Source organism: Mya arenaria, chromosome 8 (assembly GCF_026914265.1).
Source record: "Mya arenaria isolate MELC-2E11 chromosome 8, ASM2691426v1".
NCBI classification, from domain to species: Eukaryota; Metazoa; Mollusca; class Bivalvia; order Myida; family Myidae; genus Mya; species Mya arenaria.
Window position 1 is genome coordinate 63,397,299 of NC_069129.1, and position 24,002 is coordinate 63,421,300.

The 24,002-nt window shown below is 37.8% G+C and overlaps 3 protein-coding genes and 1 pseudogene across 3 annotated transcripts; all 4 read right to left on the bottom strand.

The window, feature by feature from the left end:
- Positions 1-1,833: 1,833 nt before the first annotated feature.
- LOC128244459 (integumentary mucin C.1-like) lies at positions 1,834-3,889 on the bottom strand (annotated as a pseudogene).
- Positions 3,890-11,293: 7,404 nt separating this feature from the next.
- On the bottom strand, positions 11,294-12,840 carry LOC128243473 (sushi repeat-containing protein SRPX-like). The gene is made up of 2 exons (XM_052961269.1): positions 12,534-12,840; positions 11,294-11,862 (listed from the first exon to the last, which is right to left on the bottom strand). The coding sequence occupies exons 1-2, from the start codon at positions 12,829-12,831 to the stop codon at positions 11,426-11,428; spliced, it is 735 nt and encodes a 244-aa protein (XP_052817229.1). The 5' UTR covers positions 12,832-12,840; the 3' UTR covers positions 11,294-11,425.
- Positions 12,841-13,130: 290 nt separating this feature from the next.
- On the bottom strand, positions 13,131-18,902 carry LOC128244460 (sushi, von Willebrand factor type A, EGF and pentraxin domain-containing protein 1-like). The gene is made up of 3 exons (XM_052962461.1): positions 18,897-18,902; positions 13,302-17,391; positions 13,131-13,147 (listed from the first exon to the last, which is right to left on the bottom strand). Exons 1-3 carry the CDS (start codon positions 18,900-18,902, stop codon positions 13,131-13,133), a joined length of 4,113 nt encoding a protein of 1,370 aa, XP_052818421.1.
- A 3,408-nt stretch (positions 18,903-22,310) lies between these two features.
- Positions 22,311-23,857, bottom strand: LOC128243474 (sushi repeat-containing protein SRPX-like). The gene is made up of 2 exons (XM_052961270.1): positions 23,551-23,857; positions 22,311-22,879 (listed from the first exon to the last, which is right to left on the bottom strand). Exons 1-2 carry the CDS (start codon positions 23,846-23,848, stop codon positions 22,443-22,445), a joined length of 735 nt encoding a protein of 244 aa, XP_052817230.1. The 5' UTR covers positions 23,849-23,857; the 3' UTR covers positions 22,311-22,442.
- Between the last annotated feature and the right edge of the window lie 145 nt (positions 23,858-24,002).

Below are 24,002 nucleotides of genomic sequence, written 5' to 3' on the forward strand. Positions count from 1 at the left end.
CACCCCAAGACCTGGAAAAGTTTGTCCTCGAGGGGGAATTTACCCCATGTGTATTTGCGTTTATATGCACATATTTTCCGCCCGTGTAAAGTTGCCCACATGAGCAAGTTTGTCCCCGAGGGTAAACCTCGTCATTTATACGCAGTACGTATATGGTAACAGTATATTTGTTTACTCTTGCAAAAGATTGTTACTCAAAACTAAATGAACAATGATATACATGTATTCTATCATATAATTGACTGGCGTTCCCTTCATTTCAAGCTTGCCAAAATCTGATTTTTTGTACAGTAAAAGGGACAATACTCGTGCATCCCGCAGTCAGGTCAACAACTTACCAAACGAATATCTCATAAGAATTAAAGAAATATGTTCGTGACTTGTTCCTTAACCGGTTTGTGGATTTATATTTAGGGTCGTGTGGACATTAACGCAAGGACACATGAAAAAGCCACCCTCTTATGTTGGGAGCATCCCAGGCTCATTTCGACATAACGAAACTATTGCTGGAGTACGGTAAATAATAAAAATCAGATTATATCTTTGAGACCGATAATTAATTTATATCAGGCAAAATTGAGTTAAAACGGCTGGGATGGTACAGAGGTAAAGTGCCCGCCTCCCGACCAGGAGGTCAAACGTTCAGTCCCTTGTCGGGGATGTTCTTGTGTGCTCTAACATGAACACTCAGTACTGGTGAGTTTGACCCAGGAAGCCGACTCGAGAAAGTTTTAAATAATATGTTAGGTTTAAAACTACACATATGAGCTCGAATAGGCTGGTATAAATTAAATTCAGTTAGATTTAAGCATAGAACATTGTAGTTATCATATACATGTAATTTCAATTTGTTAACAAAGCAATGTTCAGAACTAACCAATGTGTATTCCCTAGCACTGAAGGATTGGACAACGATGTTTCGGTGGGTTTTCACAGTTCTTGGTGTACGTACGGTTCTGTATGACAATGTCAGGGCTGAATGTGGAATTATGTAACACTTCCAGAAGCTGACTTTGACTTGAAGGACAAGGACGGTGACACGGCCTTACACATGTGCATGATGGGGAGGCGGACGGACCAAGTGGTAAGAACAACTATCTGTGTATCTTTAATTGAATATAAATGGAGCACGTGTTCAATTTGTTTATTGAGGCCTAATTGTAGCTTATATGTGTTATTTTTTAATTTCAAAATCAGCTTGGAACCCTGGGACAAACCTTGCTATAACACATACTAACATTGTGATCGGTTTCACTAATGGTCTATAAGCTAAACCAATACTTAGATAATGTTAAATAAAACTATATTAGAAACTTTTTTTAGATTACAAACCAGCAAACTATTAAATCAAATATCCATTAATTTAGAATATTTTAAAAAACACTGTGAAAAATAAGTAAATTAGGGAACATTCAAATAAGGTTGTAATGCAAAAAATGAACAATTTAGTTTAAACTTGATTTATTTCAAAATGATGGTGAAGACATTTATATTATTTTACGTCAAGATAAGTCACTTTTGTTGGCAAGATGTTGCGCCAGAGAAACCGACATACAATATTGATTTACCAAGCTTCAGCATGACTGATAACTGTTCAAAAGAGGGCGCGAGTACAGTAGATGTATTTGTGCACGCCTCTCACCGAAAAGGTAATAGATTCATACCCCACCAAGGGCACATTATAATGACCTCTCAAAAATCATTCATTGTTTATACGGACTCTAGGATACATACTCGAGAGTGTGTCATATCACCTTAAAATCGTTAAGCTACAATCAAACTACACTGACATATTATAAACGTATTTATATGGCGATTTTCATAAATCAGCTGTTAAACATTCTGGGCTTGCGAAACCTGTCGGAGGACGTGGAGCGGATCAAGATTGCCAACTTCCTGTACCAACATGGCGCCAACCTGGAAGTGAGGAACAACAAAGGACAGACTCCCATCACATGCTGTCAAATAACACACATTCGGGAGGGCGTGCTTAAATATGCCACTGAAAAGTACGTTGTATTTGTAAAAAGACCGTAACCCCAATATTTTGGCGAGTCAAATGTTGCAATATTCAATATCTTATATTTATGTGGTATAATTTCATAAACGAGGTATGTTCTAAACTTTGATATTTGCATTGCGTATTTCAATATTTATATGGTATTACTTGAAATATATTAAACATTTATTTCCTTATCTAAATTGTCAAATATATGAATAAACATATTGTAGAATACTACAAATATTTAAACACTTAAAATACAAATATAAATAATGAATCAACTACTGGAATATACTACACTTACTTGAATTATTTGAACAAAGCATATGCTATTTACCACATACATATGAAATGTCCAAGTAGTAGTAGTAGTAGTAGGTAGTAGTAGTAGTAGTAGTAGTAGTAGTAGTAGTAGTAGTAGTAGTAGTAGTAGTAGTAGTAGTAGTAGTAGTAGTAGTAGTAGTAGTAGTAGTAGTAGTAGTAGTAGTAGTAGTAGTAGTAGTAGTAGTAGTAGTAGTAGTAGTAGTAGTAGTAGTAGTAGTAGTAGTAGTAGTAGTAGTAGTAGTAGTAGTAGTAGTAGTAGTAGTAGTAGTAGTAGTAGTAGTAGTAGTAGTAGTAGTAGTAGTAGTAGTAGTAGTAGTAGTAGTAGTAGTAGTAGTAGTAGTAGTAGTAGTAGTAGTAGTAGTAGTAGTAGTAGTAGTAGTAGTAGTAGTAGTAGTAGTAGTAGTAGTAGTAGTAGTAGTAGTAGTAGTAGTAGTAGTAGTAGTAGTAGTAGTAGTAGTAGTAGTAGTAGTAGTAGTAGTAGTAGTAGTAGTAGTAGTAGTAGTAGTAGTAGTAGTAGTAGTAGTAGTAGTAGTAGTAGTAGTAGTAGTAGTAGTAGTAGTAGTAGTAGTAGTAGTAGTAGTAGTAGTAGTAGTAGTAGTAGTAGTAGTAGTAGTAGTAGTAGTAGTAGTAGTAGTAGTAGTAGTAGTAGTAGTAGTAGTAGTAGTAGTAGTAGTAGTAGTAGTAGTAGTAGTAGTAGTAGTAGTAGTAGTAGTAGTAGTAGTAGTAGTAGCAACAGCAGCAGTAGAAGCAGTAGTAACAGCAGTAGTAGTAGTAGTAGTAACAGCAGTAGTAGTAGTAGTAGTAGTAGTAGTAGTAGTAGTAGTAGTAGTAGTAGTAGTAGTAGTAGTAGTAGTAGTAGTAGTAGTAGTAGTAGTAGTAGTAGTAGGTAGTAGTAGTAGTAGTAGTAGTAGTAGGTAGTAGTAGTAGTAGTAGCAGTAGCAGTAGCAGTAGCAGTAGCAGTAGCAGTAGCAGTAGGTAGTAGGTAGTAGTAGTAGTAGTAGTAGTAGCAGTAGCAGTAGCAGTAGCAGTAGCAGTAGCAGTAGTAGGTAGTAGTAGTAGTAGTAGTAGTAGTAGTAGGTAGTAGTAGTAGTAGTAGTAGTAGTAGTAGTAGTAGTAGTAGTAGGTAGTAGTAGTAGTAGTAGTAGTAGTAGGTAGTAGGTAGTAGTAGTAGTAGTAGTAGTAGTAGGTAGTAGGTAGTAGTAGTAGTAGTAGTAGTAGTAGTAGGTAGTAGTAGTAGTAGTAGCAGTAGCAGTAGCAGTAGCAGTAGTAGGTAGTAGTAGTAGTAGTAGTAGTAGTAGGTAGTAGGTAGTAGTAGTAGTAGTAGTAGTAGTAGGTAGTAGTAGTAGTAGTAGTAGTAGTAGTAGTAGTAGGTAGTAGTAGTAGTAGTAGTAGTAGTAGTAGTAGTAGTAGGTAGTAGTAGGTAGTAGTAGTAGTAGTAGTAGTAGTAGTAGTAGGTAGTAGTAGTAGTAGTAGTAGTAGTAGTAGTAGTAGTAGTAGTAGTAGTAGTAGTAGTAGTAGGTAGTAGTAGGTAGTAGTAGTAGTAGTAGTAGTAGTAGTAGTAGTAGTAGTAGTAGTAGTAGTAGGTAGTAGTAGTAGTAGTAGTAGTAGTAGTAGTAGTAGTAGTAGTAGTAGTAGGTAGTAGTAGGTAGTAGTAGTAGTAGTAGTAGGTAGTAGGTAGTAGTAGTAGTAGTAGTAGTAGTAGGTAGTAGTAGTAGTAGTAGCAGTAGCAGTAGCAGTAGCAGTAGTAGGTAGTAGTAGTAGTAGTAGTAGTAGTAGGTAGTAGGTAGTAGTAGTAGTAGTAGTAGTAGTAGGTAGTAGTAGTAGTAGTAGTAGTAGTAGTAGTAGGTAGTAGTAGTAGTAGTAGTAGTAGTAGTAGTAGTAGTAGGTAGTAGTAGGTAGTAGTAGTAGTAGTAGTAGTAGTAGTAGGTAGTAGTAGTAGTAGTAGTAGTAGTAGTAGGTAGTAGTAGGTAGTAGTAGTAGTAGTAGTAGTAGTAGTAGTAGTAGTAGTAGTAGGTAGTAGTAGTAGTAGTAGTAGTAGTAGTAGTAGTAGTAGTAGTAGTAGTAGTAGTAGTAGGTAGTAGTAGGTAGTAGTAGTAGTAGTAGTAGTAGTAGGTAGTAGTAGTAGTAGTAGTAGTAGCAGTAGCAGTAGCAGTAGCAGTAGCAGTAGCAGTAGGTAGTAGTAGTAGTAGTAGTAGTAGTAGTAGTAGTAGTAGTAGGTAGTAGTAGTAGTAGTAGTAGTAGTAGTAGTAGTAGTAGGTAGTAGTAGTAGTAGTAGTAGTAGTAGTAGTAGCAGTAGCAGTAGCAGTAGCAGTAGCAGTAGCAGTAGCAGTAGTAGGTAGTAGTAGTAGTAGTAGGTAGTAGTAGTAGTAGTAGTAGTAGCAGTAGCAGTAGCAGTAGCAGTAGTAGGTAGTAGTAGCAGTAGCAGTAGCAGTAGCAGTAGCAGTAGCAGTAGCAGTAGCAGTAGCAGTAGGCAGTAGTAGTAGTAGTAGGTAGTAGTAGTAGTAGTAGTAGTAGTAGTAGTAGTAGTAGTAGGTAGTAGCAGTAGCAGTAGCAGTAGCAGTAGCAGTAGCAGTAGCAGTAGGTAGTAGTAGTAGTAGTAGTAGTAGTAGCAGTAGCAGTAGCAGTAGTAGTAGTAGTAGTAGTAGTAGTAGTAGGTAGTAGTAGTAGTAGTAGTAGTAGTAGTAGTAGTAGTATCATGTCCGTTATGGAAGGTTAACACCATCCGTAGATTGCAGTTGCTCCCCTTCACGTACAGAAAACCGATTGACATTCAATCTGTAGGGCAATCTCCTACGAAGTGTCAAGCAGGAACTAGATCTCTGTCACCGTTACAGTTGGATTAGGCCTAAAAAATAATAATGTCTGTTTCGGGTAACCCGACCCTACCTATAAAAATGCGCCGACCCTAACTACTACCGTTTCTGAGCAAAAAAATATTCGTTAGCGAATAGAGAGTTACGAAGGGCGGATAAATGCGAATTGGACGATCAGAATTATTGTTTATATGATAAAACAAAGTCAGGCAATGACAGTAATGTAGGAAAGACTGCCATGTGCAAGGAAACACTCTGAACTTACGACAGATTTTGAAAAAAAAAAATCCCTACCTACCCTACCTTAAAATTTTGGGAAGGTTACCCTTAACAAACAATTATAATTCTTTTTGGCCTTATATAAACTTTTTATAAACTTTTATTCTTTTTAATATTTTATTTTCTCTCTTTTCGTTTCAATAGTTTTATAGAATTTCAATTATTTTCAAGAGACTGAGATTAAAATACAAGCACATATATTTAAAATTTAAGATAATTTATAATACTAATAGTATCTATGGTCACGTGATGTTCATGGTGACAGTGATGTACTGTATTAAGGAAAGTAATTATACTATGTGGTATTTGTGTGTACGACTGTCGTAAAACCTGAAAACTTATATTTAATCTAAAGTTTCGATTATAACTGATAACTGTTTAAATACGACTGTCTTTTGATTGCAAACATTATCAACAAATATTTGCAATAAAAAAATAACTTTTAGCAAACCCACAAAACCAGAACGGCATCAGACGAGACCCAAAACAGCCAAGGTTGAAAAGGAGATCTTCACCACTGCAAAACAGATGTGTCATAAATGCTCGGCCCTCGAGGCCACAGTCAGGTTTGAACCCTGCAAGCACAAGGTGTCATGTGAGAAATGCTGCTTCCGGTTTAAGAAGTGCCCCATTTGTCAGAAAGACATTCGGAAGAGGGTCGACAAAAGTAAGTGTCATTAATTGTTATACATGTGTATTAATGGGTAATTGGAAACTACAGACTGAGGTTAAGATTTACAGGTATATTAAACAGCTTAATGATTGCATTTGATGATTGTATTTGAATTAATACAGCTGATAATAAAACAAAGGAATAGACGGAAAAAAATTGTATAATGAGCTATACATTACACTAAAACATATAATTATTATATTTCCTTTACCACGACCCAGGGTAGATTAAGTATTGGTCGGTCTATAAATAGTTTTGTATATATTGTTTTTCCCTAAACTACGGATATAGTGTTATTAATTTATTCCAAAATTATAGTTATCCAAAATAGAAATAAAAGACTTCTCCCTCTTGCAGCAATAAAATTATTGGGGTCAGGCCGATTGTTTTCGAGTCGGTCGTGGGAAGGAAATGCTTAATACCTTATTTTAAGCCTAACATTACATTTAGGGAATGAGAAGTCACCCTGACTAGATGGCATAGTTAATATTTTCTGATAGTGATAGGGTTTTGCATTTAACACATCTATATTCCCACATTTGTAAGTCAATGGACAAGGATAGTTCGTGTTGTATGAGGAATGATTTTGCAAATGCCTTATTTCATTTCTACGAGGTTTGTAAGTTCGTGGAGTTGTATATAAAACAGAACCCACTGCACTGTATAACGGTATTATACAGTTCATTGTTGTATATTATAGGAATAAAAGGGGTTAACTTTTTTCAGATAACCAGCCAGTGTCGAGTGATTCCTGTACTATTCTGTGAAGGGCGTGGGCTTTATTCAACCAGCTTTGAACGGATGAACACTTGTATCATAAAGCTATACTCTTAAGTACTACAACAACAAACTGAAATATTTTAAATATTTTTTTTTTCTGTGTTTATGAACATAATCTCCTGTATGAGTGTATACCTGTTATAATTGCATACATTGTAACACTGCCACATGTTGATTTCGGCACCTGACTGGTAATTTCTGAATATTCACCATACTTATTGTATTGTATTAACCCTAAATACGTTATATACGAGGAGCGTTTCATTTGTTGTAGCAACATACCACGGTTTCCACGTGCACATACATGTAAAGCATACCATTGCGAGAGTATTAAGTTTTAGCTCAACTGAGAACGAAGAGCTCGATATAAGGTATTGCGATAGACTTCCGGTGCCCGTCGTCGATCGTCAACATATTTAAAACCCCAGGATAAAACGTGATTAGAATGATTTTCTTAATGGTGACATGATGAAGTTCAAATTTGGGTCATCTCTAGTAAAAAAACTAGGTCACAAGGTCAGCTTCGGTAAAAATGCAAGGTCAAACCTTAGAAAAACCTTGTATGGCCAATAGTGGCTGTTTTTTATCTGAACACCTGAATCCTGATCAGAATGAGTGTGTTGATGAAATATCGGGTAGTTAATTATTGATATTAAAATGCATGCACTCAATGAGGCAATACGAATGAAAAATAATCATTCTATGTATGTTTTTAAATACTCGACAAATGTTTGAAAACAAAAGAATCAGTGTTTTTGCCGTGTCAACAACTAGAATGCCATTTGATATATATTCATACTCGCAGTTTTAACTATTAACGTCATAAATGAATAAAGCTATGAATTGTGCGCGTTTTGGGTGTTTTCATAGCGCCTCAAATTTGCGCAGTATGCATCTATATATATATAGCAAAAGCTAGTCTTGATCAATTTTAGAAAACTCGGTTACTTTTTATATCGAATCACCCCTCATAAAAAAGGGGGAATGTACCTTCATCGTGGTCAACATAATACTAGTAATTAAGAGCCAAAATAGTGGTTGTGTCATAACGGTGATTGGCATCTTAAACGTAAAATGCCCCAATCACACCTTACAATGTTCCGACAGCATCCCTGGAGTTCTAAAAAATCCAAGGACTCTGCGACGATGCCGTGTTCTTCGAGAAAATCAAAGATGTAAAATTGTCACGTCCATGCTGCGTCTGCGCCACGTCCTTGCTACGTTCAATCATGTTGCGTTGGTGGAAAACCAACTATGTACAATGTGCACCTACATGTGACCAGCCCCGGTTAAATGGAGGCCAGCCAGTTTCTGTGCACGTCACCTACATGGCTGCAACTAATCATACCCGAAAGTGGGACACTTTCCAATTCTACTCAACGCCATGCTTGATTTTTTTACTTTAGACTTCAAAGGGCTTGATATCAATGGGAAGAACAAACAACGCATTTAGGCCAGAAACTCGTAAGTATGGGGAAGAATTTAGGCCCCGTTTTTAATGAAGACGGTACCACATTCACTATATTTTTAAATAAGAATCTCTCTTGAGATACTGTTCCATTTATACAATTTGTTTAACATTTTGTTTAATCAAACTGTCTATTATCGACGGTTTTTTCTTTTTGAAATTACAACATTTATTTTAATTGTGACATGACCTCATTATGCTTTTTTATAGATCAAAAGCACAAACACGTTTAAGAAAAAGATGACTGTTTCTTCTTATGCAGATATATTGTGTTTTTAAAAACGTCCGCCTACTGCCAATGATCCGATACACACTCCCTGCGTCAGATTTAGCTTGTACAATGTGTCAGCCAATGAGGTTGTATTCTTAGTCAGGTAGATGACGGGAATTTATATCTTAATGATAAAGAAAGGCTCGTTCGCTACGCTTACTCCGACAATTCCTAATCATTACGAGCTTATTTCATGTCATATAACTTTTACATATCATCAAAAACCGTCAAAAACCAAATTTAAATAAGTGGTCGGAAAATAAAAATTCGACTCCACGCGTACTTTGACCAGCCCAATTGCGTTCATATCCCCGATAATGACATCAACCCCGCAATTCATTCCTTAAATAAATGTCTGTCAGTGAAAGTGGACTTTTAAGATCGTTATATATATTTTAAAATATTAGGTCTTTCACCCGACTTCAGCTGCAGTGTTTTGGAAATATATTACACAGACCATAATACGTTTAGGGAAATAGGTTTTGCTTTTGGGTGAATAGAGAACGATTAAGGTCTGAGTAATTCACTGTTTAATATAAGAACGTAAAAACGCCTTTTTCAATATAAAGCAAGAACGAGTCAAATCAATTTCAATTTTAACAGTTTTTCTTTCCTTTTAATATAGGGGTCGAAGGTTTGATACCCCGCCTAACCAATAAAAAATACCAGCTGTCTTCTGAGAGGGACGCTAAACGGAGATCCCGTTTGCCAGTTCTATACCCTGGCACATGTATAAAGACCAATGTAACACTCTGTTTGTGTAATATACCCTACAATCGTACTAAAACTCTCTCTGAGCCGACGCTCATGGATAGGTCATTGACGCCGTTAAATAAAACTACCACACTCACCGTGCATAGAATAACACGTAGTCATCGAAAGTATACATTTGCAGATTATTTATTTGATTTAGGTCAGACATTTCAACAAATATACAATGCAAAACATACATATTCGAACAAACATTTTAATAGAATATTAAATGTTGAATTCCCTGATGCATCGTAGCGCATACAATGCCAGCGGGGAACCATATCGCAAACGGTAGCAGCAAACACCTTTAATTAGCGTTGACTGGAGGGCAGCTCGGAGTTCAGTTACCGCTAACGGTCGCTCACGTTAGCTTACACTGCAAGCGTCGCTAGCCGCAAACACCTATACTTCGCGTTGACTGAACTCAGCGCAGCCCGGAGTTCAGTTACCGCTAACGGTCGCTCACGTTAGCTTACACTGCAAGCGTCGCTGGCCGCAAACACCTATACTTCGCGTTGACGTTGACGCTTACTACTACCGTTTGAGTTTTTGTTTCCCTGCTTGCAGTGTATGAGCTGTCATGGCACAGGGATACAGACCGAAACAGTAAGCTAATGTCAGCGACTGTTATGATAGCCTAAATTCAGACGGATCATACTGCGTGACGCCATGCCGTCTATCGTTTACCTTTAAACAAACATCTTATTTACAAATTGGCTGTGGAAATAGTGTGTTCAACCATAAGTTTAACATTCAAGTGTTAAACTTAAGCAACACTTGTCATTTGTTAATGGTATTTACTTTTCCTTTAATATAATTTAACTTAATGTAGCACACCAGGAGTCGTATTTACTTTGTTCAATTTAAAGAAAAATGAAAATGTTTACTATATGGAAATAACCAAGAAAATTGTCTTAAGATAAACGCCTTTCAATAATTTGAGTATTAAAATTAATTGTGGTTTAAAACAGGAGGTTTACATCAAGTTGAACTGAGCACAAGGATGGTTCATGCATATACATTGTTGTACATTAAAAGTTAATTCCTTAGTACAAGCTTTGCTTTATAAATATTATGTTTAAATTATTAATCTACATTATAAATGAGATAATACGCTTTCCAAAAGAGTACAATATTTATAATCTTGATATTTTGAATTATTACACAAGTACATGTTTTGAATTAGAATAACATTTCTAGAGACTAGAGGAAATGATGTTCATCAACATATTCATGAGAAAAAACTAATAGAATTGTTTTAATTGCGGTAAATCTTATTTGAGAGTAAGAGTGCATCTTTAAAGGTTGTCATCAAGAATGAGAGTTACCCCCCACCCCACCCCACCCCACCCAAAAAAAGAAAGAAAAAAAAGGATTTATATTGTAGTTTTAAGCATAGAGACTGAACGCAGATTTGAGACCGTTCATAAAATGGGCCCTGGGCTAATGATCCAGAATTTAATACGCTAGTTGGTTTTTAACTTTTTGTCAACCGTTTTTATTTATTATTTATCGTTTCATTTCTTTTTAACAAACAGGCGTATTTGTGCTATATCTATGCACTGTTTCACATCAAATATTTATACTCTTTTAACAAAAAATATAAACACAGACATGTTTATAACTATTAATATACTTAAAACGCATTCAGAAACCTCGGCCATTTTCCATCGAAAACAACCTCGGATGATTACGGAGGGTTTATAATGTCAGAAATCTTAATATTTAACTACGCTACGATTATATCGCGTAGAAATTTCAATTTCACAGCTAAACTTAATGACTTTACTCTTGAATCTCTTAATTATTTATGCAGTTATAATTCACCTCACTAGCAATCAATTTAAACTTAAGTATACAAAATACAAGTTAAAGCATTACAAATAATTTATACTATTATCTATAAGTTTACGAAGTACTTCTACTGATGTACCGGCATTTGAGGTTTTCCTGGATGGATAAAAGCTGAGGAGTTCCAAAATGACCCAAAACGTATAATTGAAAATGAGCGTTATATAATCAAACTTGATTAAGTCACTCAACATGGCATAATTTGACGCATCTATGCCGAAGAAAATGTTATTCTTTCTCTTACATCGTCTTGGTCATTTAATTCAATGTGTGTGTCATGTGGAACGGATGACACATCATATATTTTTCTTCCACGACATCTTCTTGATATAGTTTTTCTACATCTGGAAAACCGTTTATCTTTCCATATAGTTAACACATCTAAACACGCTACAGTGCCAAATATTACAGCTAATAAACTAATAGCAACTGTTCCTATAGCGGCAGACGATGCTCTCGGGTCTGACCTACTGATGAGCCTTGACTGGGCGAGTGTCGTATTGGTCACGTCGATGCTCAGGTCTTTAACGAGTTGATCTATGATCTCTTCTTGCGTCAGATTCTCCCATTCGTGGTGTTCATAACATATACAAGGCATTATGTACAGCTTCTTTGGTGACGGCGTGGTCCTTGCTTTTCCCAGGGACACTAGAAGAAGAAAAAAATAAACAAACTATACATATTCTACGAAGACAACGGGGGCGTTGTTATGCCACACCCTATGGCCACAATTCCCTTCACAAATTAACTTAAAAGGAATAAAACAACCTTTGATTATGATAAATATATATATATGAATAATATAAAAAAACAATAATTATTGTGATTAAGTACTAGCTACAGTCCCCTGTCAGTATTTATAAGCCTGGGAATAATTCTCGCATTTTAGCAATTGATGTGAGGTCATATGGTATGGAAAAACAGAGCACCCTGTCCCTGTTTTAGAGACAGTAATACACCGATGAGATTCACACGCGGTTGAAAAAAATACCATTTTGGGGGGCTTTGAAAAGTGATTCTGATAGCTCGTAAGCTCACGGAAGAGAGGCGGAAAATACCATGTAGAACGGTTAGGACCAATATAGATTAAACTTTTTACTTGAAGCCTGGACCCAATTTCTTAAACAATTATATGTCGATCAAGATCAGCGCACTATTTCTTGAATATTTCAATCGTCATTTAAACACATCATGCTCTACTTATTTGTCAACAATAACCATTTGTTGACTCGTTAATTTCTCCACAATACACTTGTTTAAATAAAAAGGGTTATGCATTTTCATTGAAGTTGAGCATTAATCAGTATTTGCTACAATACCTATACAGCCCGGCGGTGATCCACTCCAGGTGCCGTTAGCGGTGCACGTCCGAGTGTTGGCTCCATTAAGGTCGTAACCGTGTTGGCACGAATATACAGCTTGCTGTCCAAATGTCGTTCCAGTGGAAACAGCAATGTTTCCATTTGTCGGAGGGAGCAAATCCCCGCATTCAACTAGCAAGCACGATGGTGTATCAAAACTCCAAGATCCGTTTCCTTGACATGTTCTTATATGCGCTCCGGTCAGGTTATAACCCTCGCTGCAAGTATATGTAGCGTTTTGTCCAAATGTTGTCATCGAAGACGTAAAAACATTTCCATTAGATATTTCATCAGGTGTGAAGCAGTCAACAAGAGAACAAGTTGTATGTAAAGGATTATCCCATTGGCCTGTTGCGTTACAAGTAGCGTCTGGACTACCTGTCAGTAAGTATCCATCATTACAGGAGAAGTAAGCAGTTGCCTCAAACTGTGTTCCGGTGGATGTAATTACGTTACCGTTGGTTAAGTTAAGTTCACCACAATCATGTATTGTGCAATTCGGTAAAGGACTGTCCCATTGGCCTGTTGCGTTACAAGTAGCATCTGGACTACCTGTCAGGAAGTATCCATTACTACAGGAGAAGTAAGCAGTTGCCTCAAACTGTGTTCCGGTGGATGTAATTACGTTACCGTTGGTTAAGTTAAGTTCACCACAATCATGTATTGTGCAATTCGGTAAAGGACTGTCCCATTGGCCTGTTGCGTTACAAGTAGCATCTGGACTACCTGTCAGGAAGTATCCATTACTACAGGAGAAGGAAGCAATTGCCTCAAACTGTGTTCCGGTGGATGTAATTACGTTACCGTTGGTTAAGTTAAGTTCACCACAATCATGTATTGTGCAATTCGGTAAAGGACTGTCCCATTGGCCTGTTGCGTTACAAGTAGCGTCTGGACTACCTGTCAGGAAGTATCCATCATTACAGGAGAAGTAAGCAGTTGCCTCAAACTGTGTTCCGGTGGATGTAATTACGTTTCCGTTGGTTAAGTTAAGTTCACCACAATCATGTATTGTGCAATTCGGTAAAGGACTGTCCCATTGGCCTGTTGCGTTACAAGTAGCATCTGGACTACCTGTCAGGAAGTATCCATTACTACAGGAGAAGGAAGCAATTGCCTCAAACTGTGTTCCGGTGGATGTAATTACGTTACCGTTGGTTAAGTTAAGTTCACCACAATCATGTATTGTGCAATTCGGTAAAGGACTGTCCCATTGGCCTGTTGCGTTACAAGTAGCGTCTGGACTACCTGTCAGGAAGTATCCATCATTACAGGAGAAGTAAGCAGTTGCCTCAAACTGTGTTCCGGTGGATGTAATTACGTTACCGTTGGTTAAGTTAAGTTCACCACAATCATGTATTGTGCAATTCGGTAAAGGACTGTCCCATTGGCCTGTTGTGTTACAAGTAGCGTCTGGACTACCTGTCAGGAAGTATCCATCATTACAGGAGAAGTAAGCAGTTGCCTCAAACTGTGTTCCGGTGGATGTAATTACGTTACCGTTGGTTAAGTTAAGTTCACCACAATCATGTATTGTGCAATTCGGTAAAGGACTGTCCCATTGGCCTGTTGCGTTACAAGTAGCATCTGGACTACCTGTCAGGAAGTATCCATTACTACAGGAGAAGGAAGCAGTTGCCTCAAACTGTGTTCCGGTGGATGTAATTACGTTACCGTTGGTTAAGTTAAGTTCACCACAATCATGTATTGTGCAATTCGGTAAAGGACTGTCCCATTGGCCTGTTGCGTTACAAGTAGCATCTGGACTACCTGTCAGGAAGTATCCATTACTACAGGAGAAGTAAGCAGTTGCCTCAAACTGTGTTCCGGTGGATGTAATTACGTTACCGTTGGTTAAGTTAAGTTCACCACAATCATGTATTGTGCAATTCGGTAAAGGACTGTCCCATTGGCCTGTTGCGTTACAAGTAGAATCTGGACTACCTGTCAGGAAGTATCCATTACTACAGGAGAAGGAAGCAATTGCCTCAAACTGTGTTCCGGTGGATGTAATTACGTTACCGTTGGTTAAGTTAAGTTCACCACAATCATGTATTGTGCAATTCGGTAAAGGACTGTCCCATTGGCCTGTTGCGTTACAAGTAGCATCTGGGCTACCTGTCAGGAAGTATCCATTACTACAGGAGAAGGAAGCAATTGCCTCAAACTGTGTTCCGGTGGATGTAATTACGTTACCGTTGGTTAAGTTAAGTTCACCACAATCATGTATTGTGCAATTCGGTAAAGGACTGTCCCATTGGCCTGTTACGTTACAAGTAGCGTCTGGACTACCTGTCAGGAAGTATCCATTACTACAGGAGAAGGAAGCAATTGCCTCAAACTGTGTTCCGGTGGATGTAATTACGTTACCGTTGGTTAAGTTAAGTTCACCACAATCATGTATTGTGCAATTCGGTAAAGGACTGTCCCATTGGCCTGTTGCGTTACAAGTAGCGTCTGGACTACCTGTCAGGAAGTATCCATCATTACAGGAGAAGTAAGCAGTTGCCTCAAACTGTGTTCCGGTGGATGTTATTACGTTACCGTTGGTTAAGTTAAGTTCACCACAATCATGTATTGTGCAATTCGGTAAAGGACTGTCCCATTGGCCTGTTGCGTTACAAGTAGCATCTGGACTACCTGTCAGAAAGTATCCATTACTACAGGAGAAGGAAGCAATTGCCTCAAACTGTGTTCCGGTGGATGTAATTACGTTACCGTTGGTTAAGTTAAGTTCACCACAATCATGTATTGTGCAATTCGGTAAAGGACTGTCCCATTGGCCTGTTGCGTTACAAGTAGCGTCTGGACTACCTGTCAGGAAGTATCCATCATTACAGGAGAAGGAAGCAGTTGCCTCAAACTGTGTTCCGGTGGATGTAATTACGTTACCGTTGGTTAAGTTAAGTTCACCACAATCATGTATTGTGCAATTCGGTAAAGGACTGTCCCATTGGCCTGTTGCGTTACAAGTAGCGTCTGGACTACCTGTCAGGAAGTATCCATCATTACAGGAGAAGTAAGCAGTTGCCTCAAACTGTGTTCCGGTGGATGTAATTACGTTACCGTTGGTTAAGTTAAGTTCACCACAATCATGTATTGTGCAATTCGGTAAAGGACTGTCCCATTGGCCTGTTGCGTTACAAGTAGCATCTGGACTACCTGTCAGGAAGTATCCATTACTACAGGAGAAGGAAGCAATTGCCTCAAACTGTGTTCCGGTGGATGTAATTACGTTACCGTTGGTTAAGTTAAGTTCACCACAATCATGTATTGTGCAATTCGGTAAAGGACTGTCCCATTGGCCTGTTACGTTACAAGTAGCATCTGGACTACCTGTCAGGAAGTATCCATTACTACAGGAGAAGTAAGCAGTTGCCTCAAACTGTGTTCCGGTGGATGTAATTACGTTACCGTTGGTTAAGTTAAGTTCACCACAATCATGTATTGTGCAATTCGGTAAAGGACTGTCCCATTGGCCTGTTGCGTTACAAGTAGCATCTGGACTACCTGTCAGGAAGTATCCATTACTACAGGAGAAGGAAGCAATTGCCTCAAACTGTGTTCCGGTGGATGTAATTACGTTACCGTTGGTTAAGTTAAGTTCACCACAATCATGTATTGTGCAATTCGGTAAAGGACTGTCCCATTGGCCTGTTGCGTTACAAGTAGCATCTGGACTACCTGTCAGGAAGTATCCATTACTACAGGAGAAGGAAGCAATTGCCTCAAACTGTGTTCCGGTGGATGTAATTACGTTACCGTTGGTTAAGTTAAGTTCACCACAATCATGTATTGTGCAATTCGGTAAAGGACTGTCCCATTGGCCTGTTACGTTACAAGTAGCATCTGGACTACCTGTCAGGAAGTATCCATTACTACAGGAGAAGTAAGCAGTTGCCTCAAACTGTGTTCCGGTGGATGTAATTACGTTACCGTCGGTTAAGTTAAGTTCACCACAATCATGTATTGTGCAATTCGGTAAAGGACTGTCCCATTGGCCTGTTGCGTTACAAGTAGCATCTGGACTACCTGTCAGGAAGTATTCATTACTACAGGAGAAGGAAGCAATTGCCTCAAACTGTGTTCCGGTGGATGTAATTACGTTACCGTTGGTTAAGTTAAGTTCACCACAATCATGTATTGTGCAATTCGGTAAAGGACTGTCCCATTGGCCTGTTGCGTTACAAGTAGCGTCTGGACTACCTGTCAGGAAGTATCCATCATTACAGGAGAAGTAAGCAGTTGCCTCAAACTGTGTTCCGGTGGATGTAATTACGTTACCGTTGGTTAAGTTAAGTTCACCACAATCATGTATTGTGCAATTCGGTAAAGGACTGTCCCATTGGCCTGTTGCGTTACAAGTAGCGTCTGGACTACCTGTCAGGAAGTATCCATCATTACAGGAGAAGTAAGCAGTTGCCTCATACTGTGTTCCATTGGATGTGTTAACGACACCGTCTGTTAAGTAAGGTTCACCGCAATCGTATATTGTGCAATTCGGTAAAGGACTGTCACATTGGCCTGTTGCGTTGCAAGTAGCGTCTGGACTACCCATCAGATAGTATCCATCATTACAGGAGAAGTAAGCAGTTGCCTCATACTGTGTTCCGGTGGATGTGTTTACGAGGCCCTTTGTTAAGTTACGTTCACCACAATCGTATATTGTGCATTTCGGTACCGGACCATTCCATTGTCCTGTTGCGTTGCATGTGATGGTTGAACCACCAGTTAATTTATAACCTTCGTTACAAGTATATGATGCGTTCTGTCCGAAAGCTGTCCCAGAAGGTGTAGAAACATTTCCGTTAGGTATCTGTTCGGGTGTGAAGCAGTGAACAAGAGAACAATTTATCGGAGGTCCACTCCATGTTGCGTTTAGCAAGCAAGTGCGGTTGTTTTCGCTGGTGGATAACGTGTAACCATAGTGACAAGTATAAGTCGCAGTGCCATTATATCCAGTACCGGTAAAGGTTACTTGTGAGTTTGATGCATTTTCGGGAATACCACATTCTTAAATAAGACCAAACGTATTGTATTAACTATCACACATTAGCTTGTATAAGGAACGAACTAATATATTGCTTGGCACTTTAAAGTTTCATTATACAACGGGAATACAGGGCCACATTTATATGATTTAAACGCACTGATCAAAACTGTTTAGTAAATGGAATAAGATCTAAAGGATATTGAAAGAAAAACAATTAATACATATATAAGATGTGCCTACCTGTATGAATGTGATCACATGTTGGAATCGGATGCGACCAATTACCATTTGCCAAACAAGTGCTGTGATTTGAATAACTTTCATTCAACCTAAACATAAAGTTGCATTGAAATGTTACATTGTTGCCATATGAAGTGCCGAGGAGCTCCGCAATAGACCAACAACAAACTGAAAATATTTTAAATGTTTTTTTTCTGTGTTTATGAACATAACCTCCTGTATGAGTGTATACCTGTTATAATTGCATACATTGTAACACTGTCACATGTTGATTTCGGCACCTGACTGGTAATTTCTGAATATTCACCATACTTATTGTATTGTATTAACCCTAAATACGTTATATACGAGGAGCGTTTCATTTGTTGTAGCAACATACCACGGTTTCCACGTGCACATACATGTAAAGCATACCATTGCGAGAGTATTAAGTTTTAGCTCAACTGAGAACGAAGAGCTCAATATAAGGTATTGCGATAGACTTCCGGTGCCCGTCGTCGATCGTCAACATATTTAAAACCCCAGGATAAAACGTGATTAGAATGATTTTCTTAATGGTGACATGATGAAGTTCAAATTTGGGTCATCTCTAGTAAAAAAAACTAGGTCACAAGGTCAGCTTCGGTAAAAATGCAAGGTCAAACCTTAGAAAAACCTTGTATGGCCAATAGTGGCTGTTTTTTATCTGAACACCTGAATCCTGATCAGAATGAGTGTGTTGATGAAATATCGGGTAGTTAATTAGTGATATTAAAATGCTTGCACTCAATTATGAAATACGAATGAAAAATAATAATTCTATGTATGTTTTTAAATACTCGGCAAATGTTTGAAAACAAAAGAATCAGTGTTTTTGCCGTGTCAACAACGAGAATGCCATTTGATATATATTCATACTCGCAGTTTTAACTATTAACGTCATAAATGAATAAAGCTATGAATTGTGCGCGTTTTGGGTGTTTTCATAACGCCTCAAAATTGCCCAGTACGCATCTATATATATATAGCAAAAGCTAGTCTTGATCAATTTTAGAAAACTCGGTTACTTTTTATATCGAATCACCCCTCATAAAAAAGGGGGAATGTACCTTCATCGTGGTCAACATAATACTAGTAATTAAGAGCCAAAATAGTGGTTGTGTCATAACGGTGATTGGCATCTTAAACGTAAAATGCCCCAATCACACCTTACAATGTTCCGACAGCATCCCTGGAGTTCTAAAAAATCCAAGGACTCTGCGACGATGCCGTGTTCTTCGAGAAAATCAAAGATGTAAAATTGTCACGTCCATGCTGCGTCTGCGCCACGTCCTTGCTACGTTCAATCATGTTGCGTTGGTGGAAAACGAACTGTGTACAATGTGCACCTACATGTGACCAGCCCCGGTTAAATGGAGGCCAGCCAGTTTCTGTGCACGTCACCTACATTGCTGCAACTAATCATACCTGAAAGTGGGACACTTTCCAATTCTACTCAACGCCATGCTTGATTTTTTTACTCTATACTTCAAAGGGCTTGATATCAATGGGAAGAACAAACAACGCATTTAGGCCAGAAACTCGTAAGTATGTGGAAGAATTTAGGCCCCGTTTTTAATGAAGACGGTACCACATTCACTATATTTTTAAATAAGAATCTCTCTTGAGATACTGTTCCATTTATACAATTTGTTTAACATTTTGTTTAATCAAACTGTCTATTATCGACGTTTTTTTCTTTTTGAAATTACAACATTTATTTTAATTGTGACATGACCTCATTATGCTTTTTTATAGATCAAAAGCACAAACACGTTTAAGAAAAAGATGACTGTTTCTTCTTATGCAGATATATTGTGTTTTTAAAAACGTCCGCCTACTGCCAATGATCCGATACACACTCCCTGCGTCAGATTTAGCTTGTACAATGTGTCAGCCAATGAGGTTGTATTCTTAGTCAGTTAGATGACGGGAATTTATATCTTAATGATAAAGAAAGGCTCGTTCGCTACGCTTACTCCGACAATTCCTAATCATTACGAGCTTATTTCATATCATATAACTTTTACATATCATCAAAAACCGTCAAAAACCAAATTTAAATAAGTGGTCGGAACGCGTACTTTGACCAGCCCAATTGCGTTCATATCCCCGATAATGACATCAACCCCGCAATTCATTCCTTAAATAAATGTCTGTCAGTGAAAGTGGACTTTTAAGATCGTTATATATATTTTAAAATATTAGGTCTTTCACCCGACTTCAGCTGCAGTGTTTTGGAAATATATTACACAGACCATAATACGTTTAGGAAAATAGGTTTTGCTTTTGGGTGAATAGAGAACGATTAAGATCTGAGTAATTCACTGTTTAATATAAGAACGTAAAAACGCCTTTTTCAATATAAAGCAAGAACGAGTCAAATCAATTTCAATTTTAACAGTTTTTCTTTCTTTTGAATATAGGGGCCGAAGGTTTGATACCCCGCCTAACCAATAAAAAATACCAGCTGTCTTCTGAGAGGGACGCTAAACGGAGGTCCCGTTTGCCAGTTCTATACCCTGGCACATGTATAAAGACCAATGTAACACTCTGTTTGTGTACTATACCCTACAATCGTACTAAAACTCTCTCCGAGCCGACGCTCATGGATAGGTCATTGACGCCGTTAAATAAAACTACCACACTCACCGTGCATAGAATAACACGTAGTCATCGAAAGTATACATTTGCAGATTATTTATTTGATTTAGGTCAGACATTTCAACAAATATACAATGCAAAACATACATATTCGAACAAACATTTTAATAGAATATTAAATGTTGAATTCCCTGATGCATCGTAGCGCATACACTGCCAGCGGGGAACCATATCGCAAACGGTAGCAGCAAACACCTATAATTAGCGTTGACTGGAGGGCAGCTCGGAGTTCAGTTACCGCTAACGGTCGCTCACGTTAGCTTACACTGCAAGCGTCGCTAGCCGCAAACACCTATACTTCGCGTTGACTGAACTCAGCGCAGCCCGGAGTTCAGTTACCGCTAACGGTCGCTCACGTTAGCTTACACTGCAAGCGTCACTGGCCGCAAACACCTATACTTCGCGTTGACGTTAACGCTTACTACTACCGTTTGAGTTTTTGTTTCCCTGCTTGCAGTGTATGAGCTTTCATGGCACAGGGATACAGACCGAAACAGTAAGCTAATGTCAGCGACTGTTATGATAGCCTAAATTCAGACGGATCATACTGCGTGACGCCATGCCGTCTATCGTTTAACTTTAAACAAACATCTTATTTACAAATTGGCTGTGGAAATAGTGTGTTCAACCATAAGTTTAACATTCAAGTGTTAAACTTAAGCAACACTTGTCATTTGTTAATGGTATTTACTTTTCCTTTAATATAATTTAACTTAATGTAGCACACCAGGAGTCGTATTTACTTTGTTCAATTTAAAGAAAAATGAAAATGTTTACTATATGGAAATAACCAAGAAAATTGTCTTAAGATAAACGCCTTTCAATAATTTGAGTATTAAAATTAATTGTGGTTTAAAACAGGAGGTTTACACCAAGTTGAACTGAGCACAAGGATGTTTCATGCATATACATTGTTGTACATTAAAAGTTAATTCCTTAGTACAAGCTTTGCTTTATAAATATTATGTTTAAATTATTAATCTACATTATAAATGAGATAATACGCTTTCCAAAAGAGTACAATATTTATAATCTTGATATTTTGAATTATTACACAAGTACATGTTTTGAATTAGAATAACATTTCTAGAGACTAGAGGAAATGATGTTCATCAACATATTCATGAGAAAAAACTAATAGAATTGTTTTAATTGCGGTAAATCTTATTTGAGAGTAAGAGTGCATCTTTAAAGGTTGTCATCAAGAATGAGAGTTACCCCCCACCCCACCCCACCCCACCCAAAAAAAGAAAGAAAAAAAAGGATTTATATTGTAGTTTTAAGCATAGAGACTGAACGCAGATTTGAGACCGTTCATAAAATGGGCCCTGGGCTAATGATCCAGAATTTAATACGCTAGTTGGTTTTTAACTTTTTGTCAACCGTTTTTATTTATTATTTATCGTTTCATTTCTTTTTAACAAACAGGCGTATTTGTGCTATATCTATGCACTGTTTCACATCAAATATTTATACTCTTTTAACAAAAAATATAAACACAGACATGTTTATAACTATTAATATACTTAAAACGCATTCAGAAACCTCGGCCATTTTCCATCGAAAACAACCTCGGATGATTACGGAGGGTTTATAATGTCAGAAATCTTAATATTTAACTACGCTACGATTATATCGCGTAGAAATTTCAATTTCACAGCTAAACTTAATGACTTTACTCTTGAATCTCTTAATTATTTATGCAGTTATAATTCACCTCACTAGCAATCAATTTAAACTTAAGTATACAAAATACAAGTTAAAGCATTACAAATAATTTATACTATTATCTATAAGTTTACGAAGTACTTCTACTGATGTACCGGCATTTGAGGTTTTCCTGGATGGATAAAAGCTGAGGAGTTCCAAAATGACCCAAAACGTATAATTGAAAATGAGCGTTATATAATCAAACTTGATTAAGTCACTCAACATGGCATAATTTGACGCATCTATGCCGAAGAAAATGTTATTCTTTCTCTTACATCGTCTTGGTCATTTAATTCAATGTGTGTGTCATGTGGAACGGATGACACATCATATATTTTTCTTCCACGACATCTTCTTGATATAGTTTTTCTACATCTGGAAAACCGTTTATCTTTCCATATAGTTAACACATCTAAACACGCTACAGTGCCAAATATTACAGCTAATAAACTAATAGCAACTGTTCCTATAGCGGCAGACGATGCTCTCGGGTCTGACCTACTGATGAGCCTTGACTGGGCGAGTGTCGTATTGGTCACGTCGATGCTCAGGTCTTTAACGAGTTGATCTATGATCTCTTCTTGCGTCAGATTCTCCCATTCGTGGTGTTCATAACATATACAAGGCATTATGTACAGCTTCTTTGGTGACGGCGTGGTCCTTGCTTTTCCCAGGGACACTAGAAGAAGAAAAAAATAAACAAACTATACATATTCTACGAAGACAACGGGGGCGTTGTTATGCCACACCCTATGGCCACAATTCCCTTCACAAATTAACTTAAAAGGAATAAAACAACCTTTGATTATGATAAATATATATATATGAATAATATAAAAAAACAATAATTATTGTGATTAAGTACTAGCTACAGTCCCCTGTCAGTATTTATAAGCCTGGGAATAATTCTCGCATTTTAGCAATTGATGTGAGGTCATATGGTATGGAAAAACAGAGCACCCTGTCCCTGTTTTAGAGACAGTAATACACCGATGAGATTCACACGCGGTTGAAAAAAATACCATTTTGGGGGGCTTTGAAAAGTGATTCTGATAGCTCGTAAGCTCACGGAAGAGAGGCGGAAAATACCATGTAGAACGGTTAGGACCAATATAGATTAAACTTTTTACTTGAAGCCTGGACCCAATTTCTTAAACAATTATATGTCGATCAAGATCAGCGCACTATTTCTTGAATATTTCAATCGTCATTTAAACACATCATGCTCTACTTATTTGTCAACAATAACCATTTGTTGACTCGTTAATTTCTCCACAATACACTTGTTTAAATAAAAAGGGTTATGCATTTTCATTGAAGTTGAGCATTAATCAGTATTTGCTACAATACCTATACAGCCCGGCGGTGATCCACTCCAGGTGCCGTTAGCGGTGCACGTCCGAGTGTTGGCTCCATTAAGGTCGTAACCGTGTTGGCACGAATATACAGCTTGCTGTCCAAATGTCGTTCCAGTGGAAACAGCAATGTTTCCATTTGTCGGAGGGAGCAAATCCCCGCATTCAACTAGCAAGCACGATGGTGTATCAAAACTCCAAGATCCGTTTCCTTGACATGTTCTTATATGCGCTCCGGTCAGGTTATAACCCTCGCTGCAAGTATATGTAGCGTTTTGTCCAAATGTTGTCATCGAAGACGTAAAAACATTTCCATTAGATATTTCATCAGGTGTGAAGCAGTCAACAAGAGAACAAGTTGTATGTAAAGGATTATCCCATTGGCCTGTTGCGTTACAAGTAGCGTCTGGACTACCTGTCAGTAAGTATCCATCATTACAGGAGAAG